This window comes from Fopius arisanus, unplaced genomic scaffold (genome assembly GCF_000806365.1).
Source record: "Fopius arisanus strain USDA-PBARC FA_bdor unplaced genomic scaffold, ASM80636v1 scaffold00153, whole genome shotgun sequence".
Classification (NCBI taxonomy): domain Eukaryota; kingdom Metazoa; phylum Arthropoda; class Insecta; order Hymenoptera; family Braconidae; genus Fopius; species Fopius arisanus.
Genome location: NW_011887892.1, coordinates 143,229 through 165,765, shown reverse-complemented (window position 1 = coordinate 165,765; position 22,537 = coordinate 143,229). Strand labels below are relative to the sequence as shown.

Genomic DNA, 22,537 nt, shown 5'->3' with positions numbered 1-22,537 from the left:
ATTGGAAATAACCGTGAATATATATATATATTCCAATGATAACACCCCATACGTGGATGATTTGGCGCGCATAGCGCGCCATATACGCTAGTATTTCCAAATTTCTTATGAAACATTTGAGGAACACTGATATTACTATGAATATTGGGAGTAACAATAATACTGTACGTAGTGAAGTGAACTGTAATAAGAACTTAGATTTAAGACCTGTTGCTTCTATTTGTCGACGCCGTGGTTCATTTTTGAACTGAACGCCTTACGAGTTGAGTGATATAAAAGAGTGGATGTTCCATCAGAAATTCATTGTGCCTGGTGAAAATACTTGCATCAAAAGAAATTAGTTTTGTTTTTAAAGCTGGAATTTGTAATTTGATCAAATTGAACGACGCTGCTCATTTTTAGTCGTACCTACGATCGATTCTATCGTTAATGGATTTCGGTAAGAATTGGTTAAATAAAATAGGTAGAGATAGGATCCGTTCAACCTTAAATTTTTAGTGGATTCGATTACGATTGCTCATACAATGATTGAGACTGAAAGTAGTTCCAATTTAGAGAAGCCTTGCGGCCATAATGGGATCTATCTTTGTATTTCAATTTTGGAGAATTACTGACTGTGAATGATTATTAATTATAAGTCGTGAATTCTTCGTTTCCTTACCAGATGGCTATCAGTACACTAGTACAGATACTTAGGTGAAGTACCTATTTTTCACTTGTTCGGAATTGATTGTTGCTGATTTCAAATATTACGCTCAGGGTCTTAATTGTTTGTAGAGTAACTGATAGTTCTTTACGATGGAGACACATCCACCATTCAACATTGTTCATGACTAAGTCTCTTAACATGCAAGAAACTATTTTACTCTGGGGTTAAGGAAGTAGTTTCCCCAAAGACTTGCTCATTTATGTTCTCTACTATCATTCAAGAACACCCCGAAATGTAATCAACTTAATTCTAAGACTAGCAAGAGCCGAACCGATTCGCGAACGTGTTTTTTGAGACCCGCCCATTTTGCGAGGTCCTATTACTTCTTTATTAGGAAATAGGGATTTCTATTGAAGTGGGAGAGGTGGGTTAATCTACTGGTTTAGGCTTCTGATTCATTGACCCGGCTCCTTGTCGAAATTTGGTGAATTTTGGTTCTTGCCTTCCGCGTGTGCCTCGGACGATTGCAGCATCGTACATCCTTCCAAGGTTGATGTCGGTTGGTGATTTACTGAGTCGAATTAATTTAGGTGAAATTTCGTTGATTGTGCATATTTAGTGGTATTTTTTATATTAATATGCTCGCGGAAGTGTAGAAAGAATCTGGAATTTTTTAATGGTAAAGTGTGAGCAGTGGGAAGAAAAAATATTGGATGAGGATGGGGCGGAGAGATGATCAATGAAGAAGCATTAGTCTAGAGGAAAGGATACTACACACCTCTGCTCCGAACAAAAAAAATCAAGCTGTCAGAAATGATTCAACCTTTATCTGCACAACAACAACACCAACAAAATGGCATTCATCTTTGATTTGCAAGGATTCCGAAGACAATGAAACTTTATTCTCGAAGAAATGAGTGCAGTGGCCGTGCAACAGTCATCAGACATAGAAGAATCTCCCCTCTTCAACAGCCTCTTTAAAACACCATGTGTCTGGAGTGATCTGGAGGTGCCGGATGCTGTAATCAATAGGTGGCTTACTCGAAATCATCATGGAATGTTGTGGAGTGCTGGTGACTGTGATCACAATGGTATTGACAACATTTTGCACAGTTTTCTGAAGAATACTCGGAAAACATATGTGAAAGATTTAGAAAAACTGCAATGTGTGGAGCAAGTCCTTGGCCATTTCTACCAAGTGACGGATTTGGAAGATTACAATTGTGCGAAAGTCAGCAGTTATTTCTTTCTTTCGGTGTCATTAAGTCATTTTTTCTGTGACACGTGTTTTTTAACTCATAAAGGGGAAAATACACTCAAAAATTGAAGAAATCTTTCTGATGTTCATTTGTAAGCTCCCCATCACCATTCAACGTAAAAAATTATAATTTCATGTTATTTTACTGGTTACGTTGTATCTTTTTGCTCCATGGAATATTGACTCCACTTCGAAACACCATGCATCCAAGAGGCTAAATGTTTCGTTTATACAACGCGTATGTGCTCACCGACAAACACACACAGCAGCATGTGAAGTTTAGTTCACGTTTCGACCTCAATGTGAGAATTTCGAGCTTAAAGTGATTCCACATACTCAATTTATAAAAAATATTCATCTTTTGTTAGTAGTTTCAAATCGTAACAATTTTTTTAAAATTCTCCCCTCTATCATCAAAATTTCTTTCCACCTGAAATACGATTTTTTGGAAACGATTGGTAATTTTGAAGGAAGCATTTAACTTCGTAACGGATAAATTTTTCCAAGAAATTATTTTATCTTAATAATTTCCCAATTAATTGTTATACATAGTATTTTGAATTTATTCAATCTCCGTTCGTCTCAGCTGATGAGGCTGATAAATTTGCACTTGTTCGAATGAATCTTTGCATTACCATAGCATGACCTGGGGAGTCCACGGCCAATATTTATACCGATCTCAATGCGAGAGAGAGAAAGAGAGAAGTTTAAAATGATTCCTCAGATTTGATAAAAAAATGAAAAAATTATTTATCTTTCTTATTAGTTTCTATTCATAATGATTTTGAAATAAAAATAGAAAATCGTGAATTAATTTGTCGTTGTAATTATGATTATTTAGCTAGCATAAACGAGAAAAATCCAGCGCCAACAGATCGTTTGAAAATTTTTACAACTATGATTGTCAGCTATGAAATATTAGATATTAAATATCACGAATTCGATATCAGACCTTAGACATCTCATATTAATAGTAGTTTATATTAAGTAGGTCATATTACTTAATAGTAGGCTTTAGCCATCAGAAATTAGATATTAGACAGTAGACATACCATGGTAGATATTAGATATCGGACATTATATGGTAGACATTCAACGACAGATATCGCATGGTCGATTTCAACTACCCCCCCACTCCACACATAACCGGCCCACAAGTTTGACGCCAGACATTACCATCACCGACTCAATAAAGTAGAACCGGCCATGACGGACCGAGGATCAAGAAAAATGATACATTGCCCTCCCCGCAGCATCACCCTGCCCCGCACCCCGCCTCAGATCCCATTGGCCAGAACGGGTCTTGTTTATCTACTAACATTTCAGAGTCGTGAAATTAATAATTTACAAAAAAATTATCAAGCGTTAAATTAAATTATAATAAAATAAAATCATTAATTCGGAGAGAGAGAAAGAGAAAATCATGGAAAGAAGGTGTCAGAGATTCTTTGATGGGATAAAATATGAATTGTTTACGTGACACCAATTAAAAAAATATACGATGGGATAAAATATGAATTGTATACGTGACACCAATTAAAAAAAAAATAAAAGAATATCTTTACCCGCAAAAAGATTTCAAATTAATTAAAGGCAACCACGCTCACTCAAATGTCTAAAAGCCTCCTCGCAATGAAAATGAGCATCATATGAGCCAAGTTTTTGCAACAGGTCTGCTCTCAAACCCCACCACTCGAGCGACCATATGAATTTTAATTCTCCCAGTTCATCGCACGTAAATAGTTCAAATTGAAATTTTGTTGAAAATTTTTGCTTTCTTTATATTTCATCCCATTGCTGCGTATATGATTTATTTCTACATTTTTGTTAATCCATTATTTTAACCGGAGGACACCAGGGTGCCGATAAGACATGTAATAAAATGTAATAAAATACAACTGGCCAGCGATATTGGGCGACGTGATGTCATACATAAGTGCATGCCACGAATGTGAGCACCGCAAAACGCAATAAAAGGAACCCACTCGACTCCACCAATCAAACAACCATGGTCCCGAATATCAGCAGATATAATGGGTCCTCTGACGCGCAGTTATGCCCGAAACTAGTGTTGTATTAATCATCCAAGACTTCTTCACGAAGCCGATAAAGGACCAATCATTATGCAAGACGATGGGCACAAGGATTCGAAAAGTATTAGGGCAAGCATGGGCAACCTCCTGGTAGTGCGGAGCAGAATCATAAACTCGAGTTCGGAATACAATAAAATGGTTTATAATGTTGGTATATAACCATACCAATTACAAGGATCCTAGTACGATCATACCAGTGACAGTAGTGGAGGGCCTCAAAGTTGCTGTATTGGGGAGCGTCCCATGAAACGTCTACCAAATGATGAAGTGATAAACATAGCCGCTGATTAGTAGCAAAAGAAATTTAAAAAGCCAAGCCTGAACAAAAATATTTATGGATATGATGGTGTCACAATTTGCTCAAATTCTCCCTCACGGTCGACGGAAACCTGACTGGAATATGAACGAAGAAAATGAATGATTTTGCATTTTTTGCAAAATTCTGTTAAATGAATTTTTATTTATGCATTTTTGCCGATTCTTGTCCAGCATTTTTACGATATCAATAATCGATACAGATCGTTACTTCTGAAATTGAACAGACTTTTTTTACATTTTACTTATCATATCAGTTTCCAAAATAAATAAAAGCATGATGGGAAGGAAAATTTCGAATTTTCCATTTTTTACTCATTTTTCCGCTTGTTCTTTTCCTCAGCGACATTTTCCCCTTTTCGTTTTCTTTAAGCGTTATCCCCCCTTCGGTGGATTGGAGCAGAAGAGAAGGGCCTTTAGGATTGTCAGGCCCATCATCCGATACAATGGGCTCTCGTCTATCCTCTTGTCGTGTACTAATAGGTGTACTCAGGTCAGGACCACGGATTGCTCTCAGAGCAGAGGTTGCCCAGACCTGCATTAGTGACGACAGTCATCTACCGATGGGGGGACATAGTTCATAAACATTCATTGAAAGAGTTCATGGCTTCATCCAACATGAAGCATTGAACGACTCCACGATTCGTTCGCTAATAGCGATTATGAAGGGCTTATATAAAGGCAGGTTACCAAGAATGGGATTATCACGTGGACGGGTTTAAATTCGCGTACAATACAGCCCAGCACAGCTAGCTGAATACCACATCGGCATTCGTTAATCTCGGACGACAACCGGAATCAGCCAATTCACTGCGAGGAACGCTGGACCGAGACATTGAGGTTGACGAAAACCCACCCGAAACATGGGTGCAGCGGATAAAATGCCAGCACTAGGTTAGCCATCCACCGCGCCCTAACGGAGATCAATGATCGACAGACTCGAGCTTATACCTTACGTCAGAGAAATGGAGAATTCGAAGTGGGAGAACTCGGATTTGTTCAAAACCAGGAGCCGGTAAATGTTGTCAAGTACAGCTCAGCCTCATTGACCAAATGGTTTGGTAATAGGCTAGAATAGCTGCTATTGTTTCCAACTATTGCAGTAACATGATTGCTTTTTATTTTGATGGCCAACCTACAGTAAATGAATATTCGTGTCGGAACTAAGTAGCTATTAATGAATTCAGCCTCTTTAAATCATCTCACATATTTTTATGAATACTCAGGTAGCTGTACAGGCGCCCCCTACTTCGGTTTCCCTTCTAAAGCAGTTGATTTAAATTTAAGTAAATTATTATTTCTGAGGTCTTCACAATAAATTCAACGTGGAGTGAACCACATTGATCCTAAAGTATCAAGCAAGCCTCAGCCGCAACCGCAGTTAGCGTGACCGCGGGTTTTGCGATGTGGACGCGACTGTTATGAACCCCACCAAAGGTCGACATAGACCGTTCTACTCCGTCTAGGTATTGTAATCGGGTATTTTTGTTTCCTCGATCGTTCGTCGGGATTTTTAAATTCTAGACTAGATAAGAAGTTTCACGTGTGACGAGGCGAGAGTCTAAATTAATTAATAATTATGGACCTTTCTAATTTGTTCATGATTATTTGGTTGTATTGTGCCATTTCATCCCTCACTAGTAATTCATCGTCGGCTAGATTCTGTATCTACGAGGGATTCATCACGGGAGCCATATTTCCAAGTCTTGGAAACTGTGGAGTATGAAGTATCGGAGGCAGCGTTTTAAGGATGTTTAACGGATACCGACAATATTCAATACAGTTTACATTTTCCTTTACATAATAACGAAGAGCATGAATCATAAGCAAGTCATATTTTCGACCGTTCGATCCGTCCATTCTAGCCAGATGATGATTAATGAAAACACTTGTTTCTAACATAGAGTCTTATGGAAAAACATGACCGCATTAGTTTTGATTGCAAAGGGCACTATGATACGCACTCAATATTATTAAAAAAATCGACTTGACAATATTCGGAATATTCTACCGACGAGAAAAATTAAGTTACCCGATGCAACACGCGAGAAATTTTCAATTGATGTTTGAAAAGATCTGAAAAAGGTGACCGCCATTACGATTAAAAAATATTGACTACGTTGTCCTTATAGCTGAGAAATATTATTAATATCGAAGCTGATTTATTTCAATTTATCAATTTTATTTTCCTACACGCCTGCTTACTTGAGTGGTTAAATATACTTACATGAACCGTACTGCAGTTTGGTTCATTTGGAAGATCGAGTAGTGACCTCTGTACCGAGGAGTTGGAGATTCTGAGACTAAGACAACAAATTATTGTTTGCAAAGGAAACCTCCTTCGCATCATCGGATGCCGAAAATTATTCATAATAACTTATTAATGATTTCTGTTATTGTTATTCATTAGTTAGTTATTTTATTTTTATTTTTGAGAATGGTTGAGAAGTTGACATTTACAGTATTACTTCATTTTCATGTTGCAATTGGCGGGAGCGAGTTACATTTGAATTGAGCTCCTTTGATTAAACACGATGTCAACGGTCAATCAGAGCTCATTTGTCGTCATAAGCTAGCTACCTCCGCAGTTAATGTGCAGCGCTATCAGCAACTGTTCCTTTGTGTCAGTTAACTTTTTCTTGTCCTTCGACGTTTCGGAAGAAAACGTTTCAATGCTCAACTTTCGGAAATTTTTGTTATGTGGGACGCAGAGGGCAGCGAATATTTGCTATTTTCCTATAGAGGGCAGCAACACGTCACAGTATATATCTAATCGAGCCCGACTCGCTTTGTTGCCTTTTTTTTAAATACCTAGTAAATAATAGCTCAGAAAATTTTCAAAATTATATGTAGTAGCTATACTTATCCATTACCTACCACTCAATAGACCACCGGCGTTGAGTAGAAAGAATTCCCGGAAATTCTACGGATTTTCGGAATTAAGCAGTCAGAATCCGAATGGCACCGTAATAGAGGATAGGAGACCCTATAGGGAAGCCTTGGAATGATCCGCTGACCGAAGAGTAAGGAGATGAACTTCTTCAGGAGTTAACGATTTAAACCAACATATTTCCACTAGAAACCTCTCCTAAAGAGGAAGGTGTGTAACGAGATGTTTCCGTTAATACTGGAAGTAACGAAAGGAAGTTATGAAGAACAGTGTGGCGACATATGACAGTGGCTGAAAGAGCAAAGCAAAAGATGAATAGTACGTGGGACGATGCCTAATCGGGCCACTACGCGGGCGAGTGAGACCAACTATATAGTGGAATGAAACGTGGGAGGGTGAGACCATGTTTCGAAACACAATGATGGCGTTGGCGGTATCTACCACTATCAATTCAGGGCCGACATCCAACTGTTCCAACTGGATGATTCCGAACTGCGCTGTCGATTTAGACAAGGGACTAACGGGTAGATGAAATGACTCACGCCGTCCGGAGACAGGTCCCCGATACCAATGTCGCATACGCCCCGAACTATTTAGAGCCGTGCGGGTGGAAAAGGATTCGCAGGTAATAGGTGTCTCCTCCACGGTCTAACCGCCCTGGCTGAGAGTATAAACGTAGGAGAGCTGGCAGGCCTCCACAACAGATTTGTGTCATAAGTCCCTCAATAGCTGCCTCCGAACAATGTCGTCCTCGCTACTAAAGTGGATAATCAAAGTTCGTCTAACGTTGTTGAGCTTCACTCACTCTACCGTGTCATGCTGATGCAATCTTGGCATTATCGGGTCTCCCGCCACCGACCTTGCGCGGAGTAGACGAATTTGCTTTGCACCTGGTTTTCGTAAGGTTTACGAAGAAAACCTGGCTGGCATCCAATCGTGAATGATAACAAAACACCCTGGGAAAATCCTCTTACACATGATATCAACTACTGTGTTCATGTGTGACAAACGAAAAACACGACGGCCATTCTACCTCAAATAGAACGTAATATGTAATCCATTACTCGAAAATCTTATGTGCATCAAATGAGAGATTACTTTAATTTACTCGCAGTAGCATGCTTCACACTTTATTCGATATTTATCATCGTGATGGTCATGTGCAGTAGACGTTCTTCAACTCATAGAATCTTTAATTCGGTGGTAGGCTCTGGCGGCGGGGAATATTTTTTTCATTTTCTATGTAACATTACACGCGGAGGGGGAAGTGTTCTATCAGCCGTTATGCTATGAATATCCTCGGAGATAGAACCTTAAAATGTGTATATTAAATAGGTCGGGTGGAATGAGTAAACTATGGAAATTGATACATCCTTTCCCATATATTATTTTATATCATCGCGGCCTCTGAAACGCGTTTCTAACCTCGCTTCTCATGATTCTGACTCATGCGCGTTATAATCCTCCCCTTCGGCTCGGACTATAAAGCCGCATTCGTCACATTCACTTTTTCCGTCCTAGGCGTGAAAAATACTATTACTTAGATGAGTTGGAGAATGGTGCCCGAACAGAACCTCAATATTTATTACCTTCACGAATTGTTACCAAGAACTACTTATTCCATTGTAGCCTAATTTTTTAACATTTCGCGAGGAAGTTAAGATAATTCGTCGACTCTGTCAACGGTTGCAGCTTTCTCGCTCTGATCATTCTATCATTTCTCTCTTGTAGACACACACTCTATGCATATGGAAGGGACAATTTCTATGTCAAAAGTCTTGCAATCGATACCCCAAAAGGTACACGAGTTAAGGAAAGTCTACGGTACACAGGGAATAAATTGAAATTAAATATAGAATTATCCTCACCTCTCGGGAGCAATCGTGATACCCAGCTTTGTACCTCGACAGACCTGGTTGAGTTAATGATCTCTGTCGCTGCAAATGTCGCACAGTCAGTTCCAGAATATCTGCTTTCTCAAGTTTGCTATGTTTTGTATTTTCCAGACGTGCACTGTCCAGTATCAGTGCTTTAAGAGCTGCTAGTGACTGATTTATTCTTGCACGCCTTCGTTTTTCCATAAGTGGTTTGTTTGCCTGAAATGCCAATGAGCAATATGTTAAAGAATTTTTTACGCCTAAAAATGTCCTTTGACAAAGTGCTGTAAGGCCATTTCTTTACTGGATAATTGCAACACAATTTTCATTGCTCACCATTGCTCGAACATCGAATACCATCTCCTTTGTACAGGCGTATTTTCCATTGTGTCATATGGATGTCCAACTATTTTTCCGAGTACCTCACCGAGATCATTTTCACGTTAGTTGGTGATTAAGTTCAATAATTAATTTTGATATTAGTTATTAACCAATTTAACAGACAATTCCATAAGTTGGAATTAGGTTTTGTGCGCCAAACAAGTTTCACGCCGTTGAATAAAATACGACAACCTAATTTTATTTTGATTGTATGTTACTTTTCCTCAAGCCTATTTTCGCACCCTTTTCCTCAGCCCGGCATTATCCAAGTAGCTCACCAGACAAAGTCTTTCGACAAAGTTCCCTAACCCTGTTTGTATCCGAAATATTTAACAATTAAACAATTTCCTCAGAAATTCGAAGAAACACGGCTTTGCTTTTCGGGATTATTTTTAGAAAAAACCGTGGTAAATGTATGGTTTTGGTCCAACAAAAAAAAAATCATCGAAATATTAATTTCTTTGATCAAAAATCCATTCTAATTCTCTCAGTTACCAAAAACAAGATGAACGAAGAGAGTCAGAAACAACAAGGAGGGAAATACATCGAAAAATAGTTCTGTGGTACACTCTGTTATCCTTGAAATTCCTTAAACTACCACCACCCCCACCGTCACCACCACGACCTAAACGACTTAACGAGATTATTGTGATCGGCTTATACAAGAACGGTATATCTTTTCGTTTCTTCGAAGTATTTGACGAATACGTTAAGAAAAATGGCCTCGCCCTTAATAAAATCCACGACCAACAAAGCCATTAACCATTTTGATGCTGGGGTGACATGAATATGGGTATTTTCTGCCCACATGCGTATGAAGGCAGAAAAATCGTATTCAACCCTCGGGAGGAAACACAGACAAGCATTCGCCTTCGGCACGGGTGCTAATTTTGCACGTGGGGAGGACTTGTCTACTTTTCCTCTTTAGGGGAGAAATATACTATTTCGAATAATATGTCAATATTATCGACATATTCGTGTCTGCACTTTTAACCTCTTACCGACGCCACGAGCTAGGAAAATTGATTCATGTCTTTTTTTTTTATTATCAGGAAACTGACTGGATACGTAGATTGCATTGAAGGCTTGAAGGAACTACCTAATTCTCCTTAAAAACGGATTTACAAATGTATCCGCAATAAGAACAGTGGCAAAAGGGTTATAGGTTTTTTCTGCGGCAATGAATCAGTTGGTCAGAGTCATTAAATAAAGATGTATTAGAGCATTGATTAATTTCTTTGATATCTATGCATTGAAAAAAGAAAAATTCACCTTTTAAGTTTTAAACTTAATTTCTTTCGTTTTCCCAAGATTTTGAAGCTGATGGGTGCAATCATAAAAGAGGCTAACCCAACATATCGTCGATTAGGTGATACCGTTGGCTCCAAAGAGTTTCAGATTGGACGAGGTAAATAAAAGTTCTTAGAATGTTCGATGTCGCCAATGGTGCCGTAGGAAACCAAAATGAGATCGTCACCTACCAATCAATCCAAATGAAGAATGTTTGTGACGCTTACGGTTCAGTCGCCATTACTGGATGGATCAAAGAACATTTCAGAAGCATCTGTACAGCCAACTGCTCGAGTTACGGCAGTGGAATGATTTGTACAGACGTTGATCGCACGTCGATCCACATGACAACATTCATTCCCAGCGACGATCTAGTTGAGGGAATAAAGGTCGAAGTTCAAGAAATTGATCGTCGAGTGGATGTGTTCGTGTTAAACGTCACTAAAATGGATCACATCAGACTTATTTCTGAGGCTCCCATCATGAATGAAGGTGAAATGGATGACGCTGTTGAATAGTTAAAATTTGGGGACCCCCCCCCCCCCCCTTCTTCCGCCATTGTCAACAGAAATGCAAATGAATCTTCGTAAAACGGAAACGCAGAAGTAGTGCACAAATTTATCCACCGCTTCTAATTTTTATTGTTGCTACTAATCGTTGATTCGTGCTAAGTCTAAAACAAATTTCTTATCTTTTTGTCTTCCAGTTAACTAATTTTAATCCCAGAAAATGTATTTTTATACATTTTGTATCAGAAAGAAAAATTGATTAAGACCACTTCATCATTCTCCTCATCCAGATCAGATCCTTCCATTCTGAAAAATGGTTGACAGTTCAGAAACAAATCGATCAACTCCATTTCATCGTACTCCTATTGCAGATCGTGGAATGAATTATTTTGAATGTTCATAAAAAAGTGAAAAAAATGAGATCGGAAATGGATCATTCAGCATAGAAATATTCTTTCTTTTTTATTAGATTCATTCAGCATGTCAATTTTCTTTCTTTTTTATTTAATATTAATGTAATCGTATACCTACGAATAACACTAAAAACCTTAACCAAAAAATATACATAAGTTAGTGAATATTTCAATTCAGTAAGACCCGTGATTGTTATAACATATGCTGATGAAGATACGACTGACAGACTGTCATGTGATATTCTTTAAAGAGATATAATGCATTAAGGTTAGAAACAAATTAGGACGTAATTCATTGGAATGAAACAGAGCATGTGGGCTTCGCAAAAAATGGTAGATTTTGCAGGACAGTAAACTCTGAAGTTTTTTACATCTGTTGTGGACGGCGCAGTTTCTACTATTAACATTTTTGTATAACTGGAAACTTGCTGTAACAACACAAGGAAAGGGACCTTCAGAAAAATCCCACATAATAGCGACAAATGTCCAGCCTAAGTATCGATTATGCGAGGTAACCACAATAAAGGAGACTACCTGGCAGGTATTCAAGTGGCCTGAGAGGCGTTAAGGAGTGACCATCAAGGGGACAACACCTGGAAACCACGAATGATCTAAACAGAAGTGACACAATTGTTGAAAGGCACCACTAAAGAGATCCTTCTCACTGCTTTTCTTTCCTCTATTGAATTCGGGGGCCAATAACTTAAATAACACTCCAATGGTAACCGCAGATAGGAGCTGCCCCAAAGAATTAAAAATGTCGGCAATTTAGAAATGGACCACCTCAACCACGGGTTCGTCGATAACGACAAAGGAGAAGGCAGGCCAATAAGGGTTCGAGTGCCTCCCCCCATTAGTTACAGGGGGTTGGCCGAGGCCATGACGTCACCTGCACCCCATATCCAACGAAAGTTATGCGATGGCTTCCAGGAGTTGGCACAATTCACCAAATGATTTCTTGTTGTCCAAATAAGGGGACATCTCCAGCCTCAAGGAATCCACTCCATTTAACATGAGAGTCTTCTAATGAACAATAGTTATCCATCGTCAAAGGAGGTGTAAAATTTATGGGCCATGAACGTCAGAAAAATGCGTAAATATGACACTTTTGACATTAGAAGAACATTAATTAGAGAGAGGCCAATGCGCGCTTGTCGGTATTTTTCTTAAAAACTTATCACAAAGGTGAGGGTTGTGATGAACCCCAAATTCATCACCCGTACGAACAACCAGCGCAAATTTTCATGTAAATAATTAAGGGAAAGAGAAATGTGAATAATTGTAACGGCCGGCGGGAAGGTAAGGAATGCATGAGAGTGTGAATGAGAGAGGGCAGGAAAATAGAAACGGGGAATAACGACGGAAAATATCGAGCAAAAAGTGCAATAGAATACAGAATAAGTAATCCATTAGAGGCAGCGGGGAGGGAATTACCGTATGGATACCGTGAAGTGCCCAGGAGTCATCTGCCGAATACGTGCCCGGCAAGGTCCTCCGCCCTAGAAAGGGCCAAGCTTGCCAGAGGCTAGAGAAACTGCAGACCAGGCAAGGATCTGTGGGGGAGGAGACGCGCGGTTAAGTCGGAGTGATGACCCGCACCCCTGAATGTCGTGGGGATGGACCACCGAAGATGGGAGGCCTCGTCGCGGTAAGAAACCCACCGCCGCGGGGGTACCCGGCAAAGAAAAGTACCAGGTGGAAAATCTCCCGGGGGCAAACCGCGCCAACATTTCCCAGCTCCTGGGCGACTCGAGAGGAGAAGAGGACAGGAGGGAAGAAGGAGGGGAGTGATAAGAGAAACGTTGAGCAGAGAGTCGACGGTGAGCCGCGGTAGCGTGCGGACGACCCACGAGTGGCGACCCGCGAGGCCTCTTGGCCCGCGCAGTCGGCCCCGGGGCGATGATTCCTTGCTCGAGAGCGACCCCTAAGGGACCCCGAGGAGAGGAGGATGTCCAGGAGTCACCGTCGAGGCTCCAGCCCGGGTGGCGACCCTGGATAATACCGATATCCGAGGGCGATCCCTTTCCGCCCCGAGAGTCATGAAGTGACATCGGGAGGCAGAAGTGCGGGTTGCCCCAGATAGTTGCCGTTCCGATGCCGCCCACTCGCAATAAAATAAATAATACATAATAAAAGACAGGCCGAAAATCATAATAATTAAATAAGTCCTAACGAGGAGACGAGTGTGGCCCGCGAGAAATGGACAGTTGGTAGCCGCGAGGAAATGGCGAGTAAGAGAGAGTAGAGAGACAAGGAGGAGTGTGAGTGTGAGTGTGCTGTCCCGCCTGGCCGAGTGTATAAACACGAATAAGTGCATAATAGGAGCAGGTATAAGTGAAAAGAGATAATAAAGGATATGTTGACGATCACGCGAAGTCGAATAAATCCCCGGACCCCGCCCTCTCTCCAAAACCTACATACTGGGCAGCACAGGCACGTAGCCCCATCCTAGCACCGCATCCCCTGGAGGAGCAGTTAGCGGATCTGACAAAAGGCAGCATAGGGGTAAGTGGGAGCATCAAGGGGCCGGTTAGCGGATCCGGCAAATACCAAAAACGCAGTCTCAAGGGTTTCATCGAGCCGCAGGTTAAAAGCCTGGTCTCGTCCAGGGGTGGCACTGGGTTAACAAAGTCACCTGGCGCCTGACTAGGAATCAATTGTGACGAAGTTAGGGGATGTAGGACTAGGGTGGTACGGGTGTGGACAGGACTCGCCAGTGAAAGAAGCCAACGCGGGAAAAGCGTTACAGGGTACATTGCCTAGAAACATCCCTTTTGAAGACATTGTTAAATATATAAAGATGCTTCCCACCACACCTCAAAAAACGTTGGATGACAAAATATCGAAATGCAAATGGCCATAGGGGAATCACGCCCGTCTACAAGGAAGCAACTCAGCAGGACCACCCTCTAACGTCACCACTAGGCATAGTCCTAGAGTGCAACTCGATTGTCCTTGCAACCCCAGATTGAGGGCGCAACTTTAATTACAATCAACGGGTCCAAACTAAAATTTCGACTCTTGATTATCAACGAGGGGCCGTGCTCATTATTAAAGTGGACCCTCCGAGATCCATCTGTTGGAAAGCAGCTTTGCAGCATCGCCTACTCTCATCGCTACTAGTTTGAGTAGACAACTCCATTTTTCTGCACTGCGTCAGATTGACTGCATTTCTTCAAGCCAGCACGGACCTGATAAATCGCTCAGTGTACAACTGAGCTCATCCTGAGTGTACAGCTCAGGGAATCTTCTCGTCAAGCCAGCACCGACCTGGTAAATCTCTCAGCGTACGACTGAGTTCATCTCGAGCGTTCAGCCGAGGATATCTCTTCGAGCCAGCACCAACCAGGTAAACCGCTCAGGGTACAACTGACTTTACTCCGAGTGTGCAGCTCCGATATTGTTCTACCCCTAGCACCATAAAGCTAGAGAAGAACCAAGTTCTGCCTGAGTGGACAACGCAGACCTATCACCACCACCAACACCTCCTCATTCATCCCATCATTATCACCAGGGCTAAAGAAGCATGCTTGAGCACTTTCAACTCCATCAGTGCTAGAGGATCTAGCATACTTTTGGGGTTCTCCGGAATCCACTCCGAAGAGGAAACACCAAGAGCTCGCTCCTCCTCTCCTGCCGTTTATTTCTACGACCGTAGATCAGAAAAACACACCAATAACATTTCACTCAACTCCCATCCCGAGTCACGTTCTTGGAAATCACCAATTTTTGTTAGCAATGGCTTACTCACATTCTCATCACACCACGTTGCCAGATCTGTAGCTGGTAGAAAGATTCCATTCTTCGTATTAAAATATTTGACTTCACTAGTAAACACTTCATCCTTTTTCAATGTAAATTTGCAAGCTAATATAGCATTTGCCTTTATGGTGCCATTCTTTTCGAGAACACTTCTCAAATGTACTGTTGATAGTTGTCTTGCATCATTGAGAAATGAAGCTGGATCCTTATGTTGGAGATTGATTACAATGCCCGTGCGAATACGACTGTGAAAAGCTGATGGTCCATCTCTCCAACGTACACGATCTGCAAGCGCTTCTTCTGCTATGCTATGCGATGGCACCTTCACACGACCACCTCGATGTGGTCTATTTGTGAGTCCCTCTCGATAACCCTGAATTCGAGCAATTGTAGAGAGAATTTTATTTTGCTCACCAACCGATAGATGATTTCGTCTTTTCAAAACTAGAGTGTAAATTTTAATATAGTAAGCGCATCGATCAATTCATTGTTGAATGTCTTGAGATTGTGCATTTTGAAAGGCATGTTGGAATATTTCAATTATTCTGGAACAGCGCACAATGCTGCTTCGTTCCATCTTGAAATAAGACTAACAACCCTTAGGTAAATTCAGATCAATTTATATCATTGCTAGTTGGAGTTTCAATGAGTCATAAAGTTTCAGGTGCTTCGATTCATTGCCATTTCTTCATCAATTTCTCAGAAGTCTGCAGACGGTTGAGTTTCTGCGAAAAATTTAACCGCTCGATCGATTCATCGACATTTCTCAGAATTATGAAAGCTGTTACCTTTCGGAGAAAAATTTAATCGTTGGGGGCAGATTGCCTAATTTTCTTGGAATTGTTTATCTATTAAAATTGCATTCCCCCTCCACCGGCGAAGAGTCTATAAGTACCTAGAGTAAATCGACTGATCGATATACGCGGGAGCGTATCGGCCAAGTACATATTTCGTAACAATAATTTAAATAAACCTCGAAACCAAACAACAAACAAACAGGCCGAGCGCTCCCAAGTATCTATACACGACCCAACTACCCCTTCCACTACCTCCAAAACTAATTTTCGTAATAAAATTAAAACAGGCCAATTTAAAGAAAAAATAAACTTAGTTACATTATCTAAATCGCGTATGCTCTTTTCATTGATTCTAATCCTCCCGCAATTGAACCCACCATTGAAAAGATTCACGCATAGCAACGGATTTTCGCACGATTTTTCCGCGCTGAGATTATCTCAAACCTGAAGCCGTCAGATTTTTGTTCTAAAGTTGGCGGCATCTGTTTCCTACGGTCGCTGTGTTATCGGTTCGCAATCAGCGTCGTGCGTGAATGAGAGCTTGACAAACGTGTCGTGGAAAGTGCGCCGAGAAAGGATAACCTTCCTCGAGCTCTCTCTTTCCATGCAACATGGCAAACTTGGAGGACGCCGATTACGACCAGATGGATTTTGAGAATGAATTGGTAAGTAAATACTCAATTCTAAGGGCGGTTCGCGTTTTTTAACAATTCGAGTCAGTGCGGGATAGTGATTACATGTGAATTCCATCCGATCATCAAAATTTTGACGTTTTTAGGGGCGAATGAAAATTTTGACATAGGTGGATCGTTCACATTGCTAAATCAGTCAAATTAGGCGTATAATAGTTTCATGAAACTTGTGTCTGCCGCGTAAATCTTGGTTTTCAATTTCATAAGGTTTTTTTTTCATTTAAGGCCCGGGTGGACACATTTTAGCCTAATTTTTCAACACATTTCGTGGTGCCAGGAATTACTATTTCGTCGTAAAATTGTAATCAAAATATAGTATACAGAATAATGAATTGCAGTAAAGAGCGTTTTTTTAGAAAAATTGTTTATTTTCGGGGATATTCCTTGGAAATAAACAATTTTTCTTAAAAAACGCTCTTGACTGCAAATCATTATTCTTGATACTATATTTTGACTATAATTTTATCACGAAATACTAATTCCTGGTACCGGGAAATGTGTTGAAAAATTATATCGGGGGTACATCAGGGCCTTAAGTGGATAGAAAAGTTAGTAACTGAGTATTGTGTCAATAGTGTTGTGTGACAGGAATCAATTGGGGGAAATCAGTTTGAGAACGAAAGAAAGGGGTAAAATACACGCGGAAACTCTTCTAAATATTTTTCGCCCAAGAATTTTCCCCTCTCTCTCGTCGCAAAAGGGTTATATTTCCCAATTGATTGCTGTCACACAACTAACGCACTTTTATTCCCGACTCCTTATCGTATTTTATTAATTATAGATTATTCCAGCTACCTTTGGGCCAAGGCCATGCCGCTACTGAGAGCAGCAGCAGGTGCAGCAGCAGGAGCAGCAGCAGCAGCAGGACTAACCCAAACACCACCACCGCCGCCACCACTGCCGCCAGGATGGAAACCAGTAGCAGCACCACAGCAGCAACGTGGTCTGTCAAGGGGAAGGGGAAATCATCTTCAGGACGATTCCCTTCGCCTCATTCAACAGCTGCCACAAAAACTAAACATTTTGCAGCGGCAAGTGCAAGGCAATCATCCTGAAGACGAAGAGGCCCCTGAGGAGGAACTGAGGGAGGCTGGAGGAGCCCGAGACAGGCGACACGGAGGGAGGGGAAGGCGCAGAGCAGGGAGGTACCTCGGGGAGAGGAATGCCAGGTAATATGAGATAGGAGCCTCATTCTGAATCTTTGGGAATTACATCTTGCGCACTAATATTGCAGCAATGAAGAGCGTCTTCAAACGCAACTCTGCTCCGTACAAAACTGAATTTCTCACGCAGAACGAGTTCTGTTGACATCCGCCAACAGTCTAGTTCTGTAGGTTCAGACAGGCCTTTTATTTCGGTAATGAGAATTCGATTAAATAAATGAATTCGACAATGAAATAATTGAAATTCGACAAGGAAATGCAACGACAGAAGGCCTTCACCTGACGCGGCCTGGGTCAAGGGCTGTCAGGGCTCTGGAGAAATCCTTTCGCAGATTAATAATACGTTTCGACAATAGTAATTAATTAAACCGGGCGCCAGTTAATTTCACGACAAATAAACAGAATATCTCAGAGGTGGATGTTGGAAGACCCAAGTGGACGATTTAGACAGAGAGAGAAAGGAAAATAAGCCAAGAGTGACAAATAAATAATTACTCACAATGAATTTCGACAAAACCTTTAAATATATTTGTTCCTCGGGAACCGACTCTCTCCACACACAATACAAAATATCAAGAACAATAGCTCAATATCACAAAATACGATCGATATATACACCCATGTAACTTCAAGGCAAGAGTGAGTCCTCGGGCCTTAGGCAGCCTGTTGCATAGCGGTTTAATCGATAATTCGGCGCCTGCGGCCTCGATGTTGACTTAATTCTCTAACGCCTAATTCAAACTACAGACGCCGTGTTATTATCTATGGGTAGTACAATTGATTTTCGACTAAATGGGTTCTATGATTACTCGTTAGGTTTCCCGAGGACATTTAGGGATGCCGTCGACGTGGAGGGGAAATTACGATCCTCCTGTTACCAGGTGAGTTGAGATTTGTACAGAGGAGAGTTTCGTTGATGAAGATTTTCATTGCTGTAATAATGAGTGCCCTGCATGGCGAAAATCCTCACATGCTGAGAATGAGGCTCCAAGTGTGCTCAGCACAGCCTTTTAAGCATCAATCTTTCCATTGATGTCATCAATGCGATTGAATTCCATGCCTATAATAAAAAATTATGGAATTCGATCGTATTTTTAACATCAACGGAATGAGTCATGTAGAAAAGGCAGTAAAATCGTTTCCCATCCAATTTTTCCTCCTTTAACTTTCCTTGGATCCCCTCCTTTTTAGATATTGGAAAGGCCAATACAACCACTTCCGCCGGCCTCCTCGCAGAGGCAGTGGGGGTGGGGGTAGGTTTGGGGGCATTCAGATTTATTATCATCAATGACGGATGGACTGGCCCCCCTACCTCTTCCAGGACAGAAGATTCCTTCATTTGATGTAGATTTTGAACGATCATTATGTGAGTGAGGGAAAACTTTGATTCAACTCATAGTTTATTGAGTTGAAAAATCTTCCTTCACCTTGTAATGAATGTTTCATGAGCAATGTATTAAGGAAAAATTTCTCTTATATTCCAGCTTCCTGTTGCCGGCCTGTGTTCTCCATGCATCCATTCATTCCAGCAAGTATAAATAATGATAAACTTCGTTGATTGATTGAAAGGAATATTATGAAGTATTAACTTGTTGATTTTTTCTGTTCGCAGGTCTCAGGATCCATTGGGAAGACTGTATTTCATTTTTCATCTTGACCTATCCTTAACTTATACTTATATTCTAAATCTACAAACTAAATAAAATGTAACTGATAAATGATAAATAAAATCTAAATAAAACAATTAGTTGTTGATGAACTTTTATTGAGTAAAAGGAAAAAACTTGCACCGATTTTGGTTTCTATTTGCTAGAAAAAATCTTGTTTGTGTTTCAAGCAGTATCCAATTAGCCGACAAAAAATATTTTTTAAATAAATTACCATTTCGAATTATTTGTAATTCGTCAGCCGGTCATTGTACATCGGTTTTTAACGTTTGAGAGTTCATGTTTTTTTTTTTATTAATTAATGAAAAAATTTCATGAAAATAGCCGACAAATTTTTGAAAAATTCGTGGAAAAAAATGTTTTTTCATCTAATCGATTGCAAATGATTTGTAGAATCTGAATCAATGCTGCAAATTGTTTGAGAGTTGATAGTTTATTGGGAATCATCAATTTTTTATAACATCCCTAGCAAACTATCATCTACGCTATAGCGTGGATGTAGTGTGTATGTTGCGTGGATGTTGCGTGGATGCAATTTTTGGATGAAAAAGAGAAGTGAGCATGAAAACAGCGTTCGGAAAATGCCGACAGATGGCGGCAGGGTTATATTAACAACCTCGACAACCGAATTGACCGTAGCCGTTGAATCGCGGGCCCCGGGGCACTGTGCATTTGGAAGAAATCTATTTTTTTTATTAACTTTTCAAACTTTTTTCTTCATAAATATGTAGGTGGTAATTTGGTGGAATTTAGGAGAACCTTATCAGAATTTAGTAGTAATTAGTTTTCGTTTAATTGATTTGTCTTCTTTGTCATTAATAATGAGCCGAACTTATTCTTAAAAAAATCAAAAATAATTGAAATCGATAGAGAATAATTTGGTGGTCATTATAATCACGGTTTCATAATTTAGGAGTTAAGGCCCGGCCTTCTCGTCCTGGGAAAATTTTGGAGACTTTTATCCCCCCACAGTTTGCGGCAGACTTCGAAGCTGCATCTAAAAAATACACGGTCGATAAGAGAAAAAGTGACAAAATGGCACACTTCTCCAGTGCCGGCTGCGGCTCCGAAGTCACGGTGCATAAATTTCGGGCCCCCTTCGAAAAAAATTTGAACGATTAAGGATTTTTGAATAAAAATCCATTTTTATTCATTTTTTTAAACAAATAGGCGCATGGCGGCAAAGAAGGGGGGAGGGGGCATAGATGCGAGGGTGATATGGGAGTTTGGGTATCGGATGAATCCGTCGGAAAAAAATGAAGCATTGAGAGTGGCATGAGTGTGGCAGGGTAAAATAGTTAGGTAAAATAAAATCCCTTATTTTACCCCATCACTCATCCCTACACTCATCCCAGCTTCAATCCTTCATTTTCCCACATACAATTACTCCACCATCAACCCCCTATTTTAGCCTGCCACACTCATCCCAGCTTTAACCCTTCATTTTTTTCCTTCCACTCACTACACCATCAACCCGTATTTTACCCTGCCACACTCATCCCAGCCTCAACCCTTTATTTTCACACATGCACTCACTGCACCATCAACCCCCTATTTTACCCTGCCACACTCATGCCACTGTCAATCCTTCATTTTTTCCGACGGATTCATCCGATACCCAAACTCCCATGTCACCCTCGCATCCATACCCCCTCCCCCCTTCTTTGCCGCCATGCGCCTATTTGTTTAAAAAAATGAATAAAAATGGATTTGTTATTCCCAGTACTCTTTTATTCCACCCCCTATAAATTCAAATTAAAAATGCTTAATCGTTCAAATTTTTTTCGAAGGAGGCCCGAAAATTTGGCACCCTGACTTCGGAACCGCAGACGACCCTGGAAAAGTGTACCATATCGCCAATTTTTCTCTTACCGGCCGTGTATTTTTTAGATGGAGCTTCGAAGTCTGCCGCAAACTGTGAGGGGGTAAAAGTCACCAAAATTTTCCCAAGACGAGAAGGCCGGGCCTTAACTCCTAAATTATGAAACCATGATTATAATGACCACCAAATTATTCTCTATCGATTTCAATTATTTTTGATTTTTTTAAGAATAACTTCTGCTCAGTATTATTGACAAAAAAGAAAAATCAATTAAACGAAAACTAATTACTCCTGAATTCTGATAATGTTCTCCTAAATTCCACCAAATTACCACCTACATATTTATGAAGAAAAAAGTGTGAAAAGTTAATAAAAAAAATAGATTTCTTTCAAGTGCACACTGCCCCGAGGCCCGCGATTAAACGCCTGGGGTCAATTCGGTTATCGAGGTCGGTAATATAACCCTACCGCCATCTCTCGGCATTTTCCGAACGCTGTTTTCATGTTCACTTCTGCCCATTATCTATTTTTTATAATTTATCCCAAAATAATCAAACAAACATCGCCAAATACATCAAATAATCCACCTTATCCATCTCACATCATTGTTTCATCTGTTTTCATCGATTTCTGCCTGCCTCTCATCCAAAAATTGCATCCACATTACATCCACGCAACATACACACTACATCCACGCTGTAGCGTGGATGATAGTTTACTAGGGCAGCTTTTTTTGGCGCATAGCTAAGCTATGCATATCATATTAATATATTCATATTAATAATTAATATATATATATATATATATATATATAAAGGTTACTTTGGGGTCATTTTCGGTCATGTATGGTATTATATGGGGACATGTGGCTGTTTTGAGGACAGTCCTCATAATTTTTTTTACGTAGTGGATACTTCGGGGACTGTCCTCATAATATACACACTATACGTAATGATGAT

The 22,537-nt window shown here is 40.4% G+C and overlaps 1 protein-coding gene across 8 annotated transcripts in view; it reads right to left on the bottom strand.

Moving 5' to 3' along the window:
* The window catches only part of LOC105272274 (transcription factor HES-1-like), a 200,646-nt gene that overhangs the window by 48,030 nt on the left and 130,079 nt on the right, over positions 1–22,537 (bottom strand). For all 8 annotated transcript variants that reach the window (XM_011314330.1, XM_011314323.1, XM_011314324.1 and 5 more), the window contains one exon: positions 9,074–9,301. In XM_011314330.1, coding sequence (XP_011312632.1) covers positions 9,074–9,286 — 213 coding nt within the window. In that variant the 5' untranslated portion in view covers positions 9,287–9,301. The remainder of the gene's footprint in view (positions 1–9,073; positions 9,302–22,537) is intronic.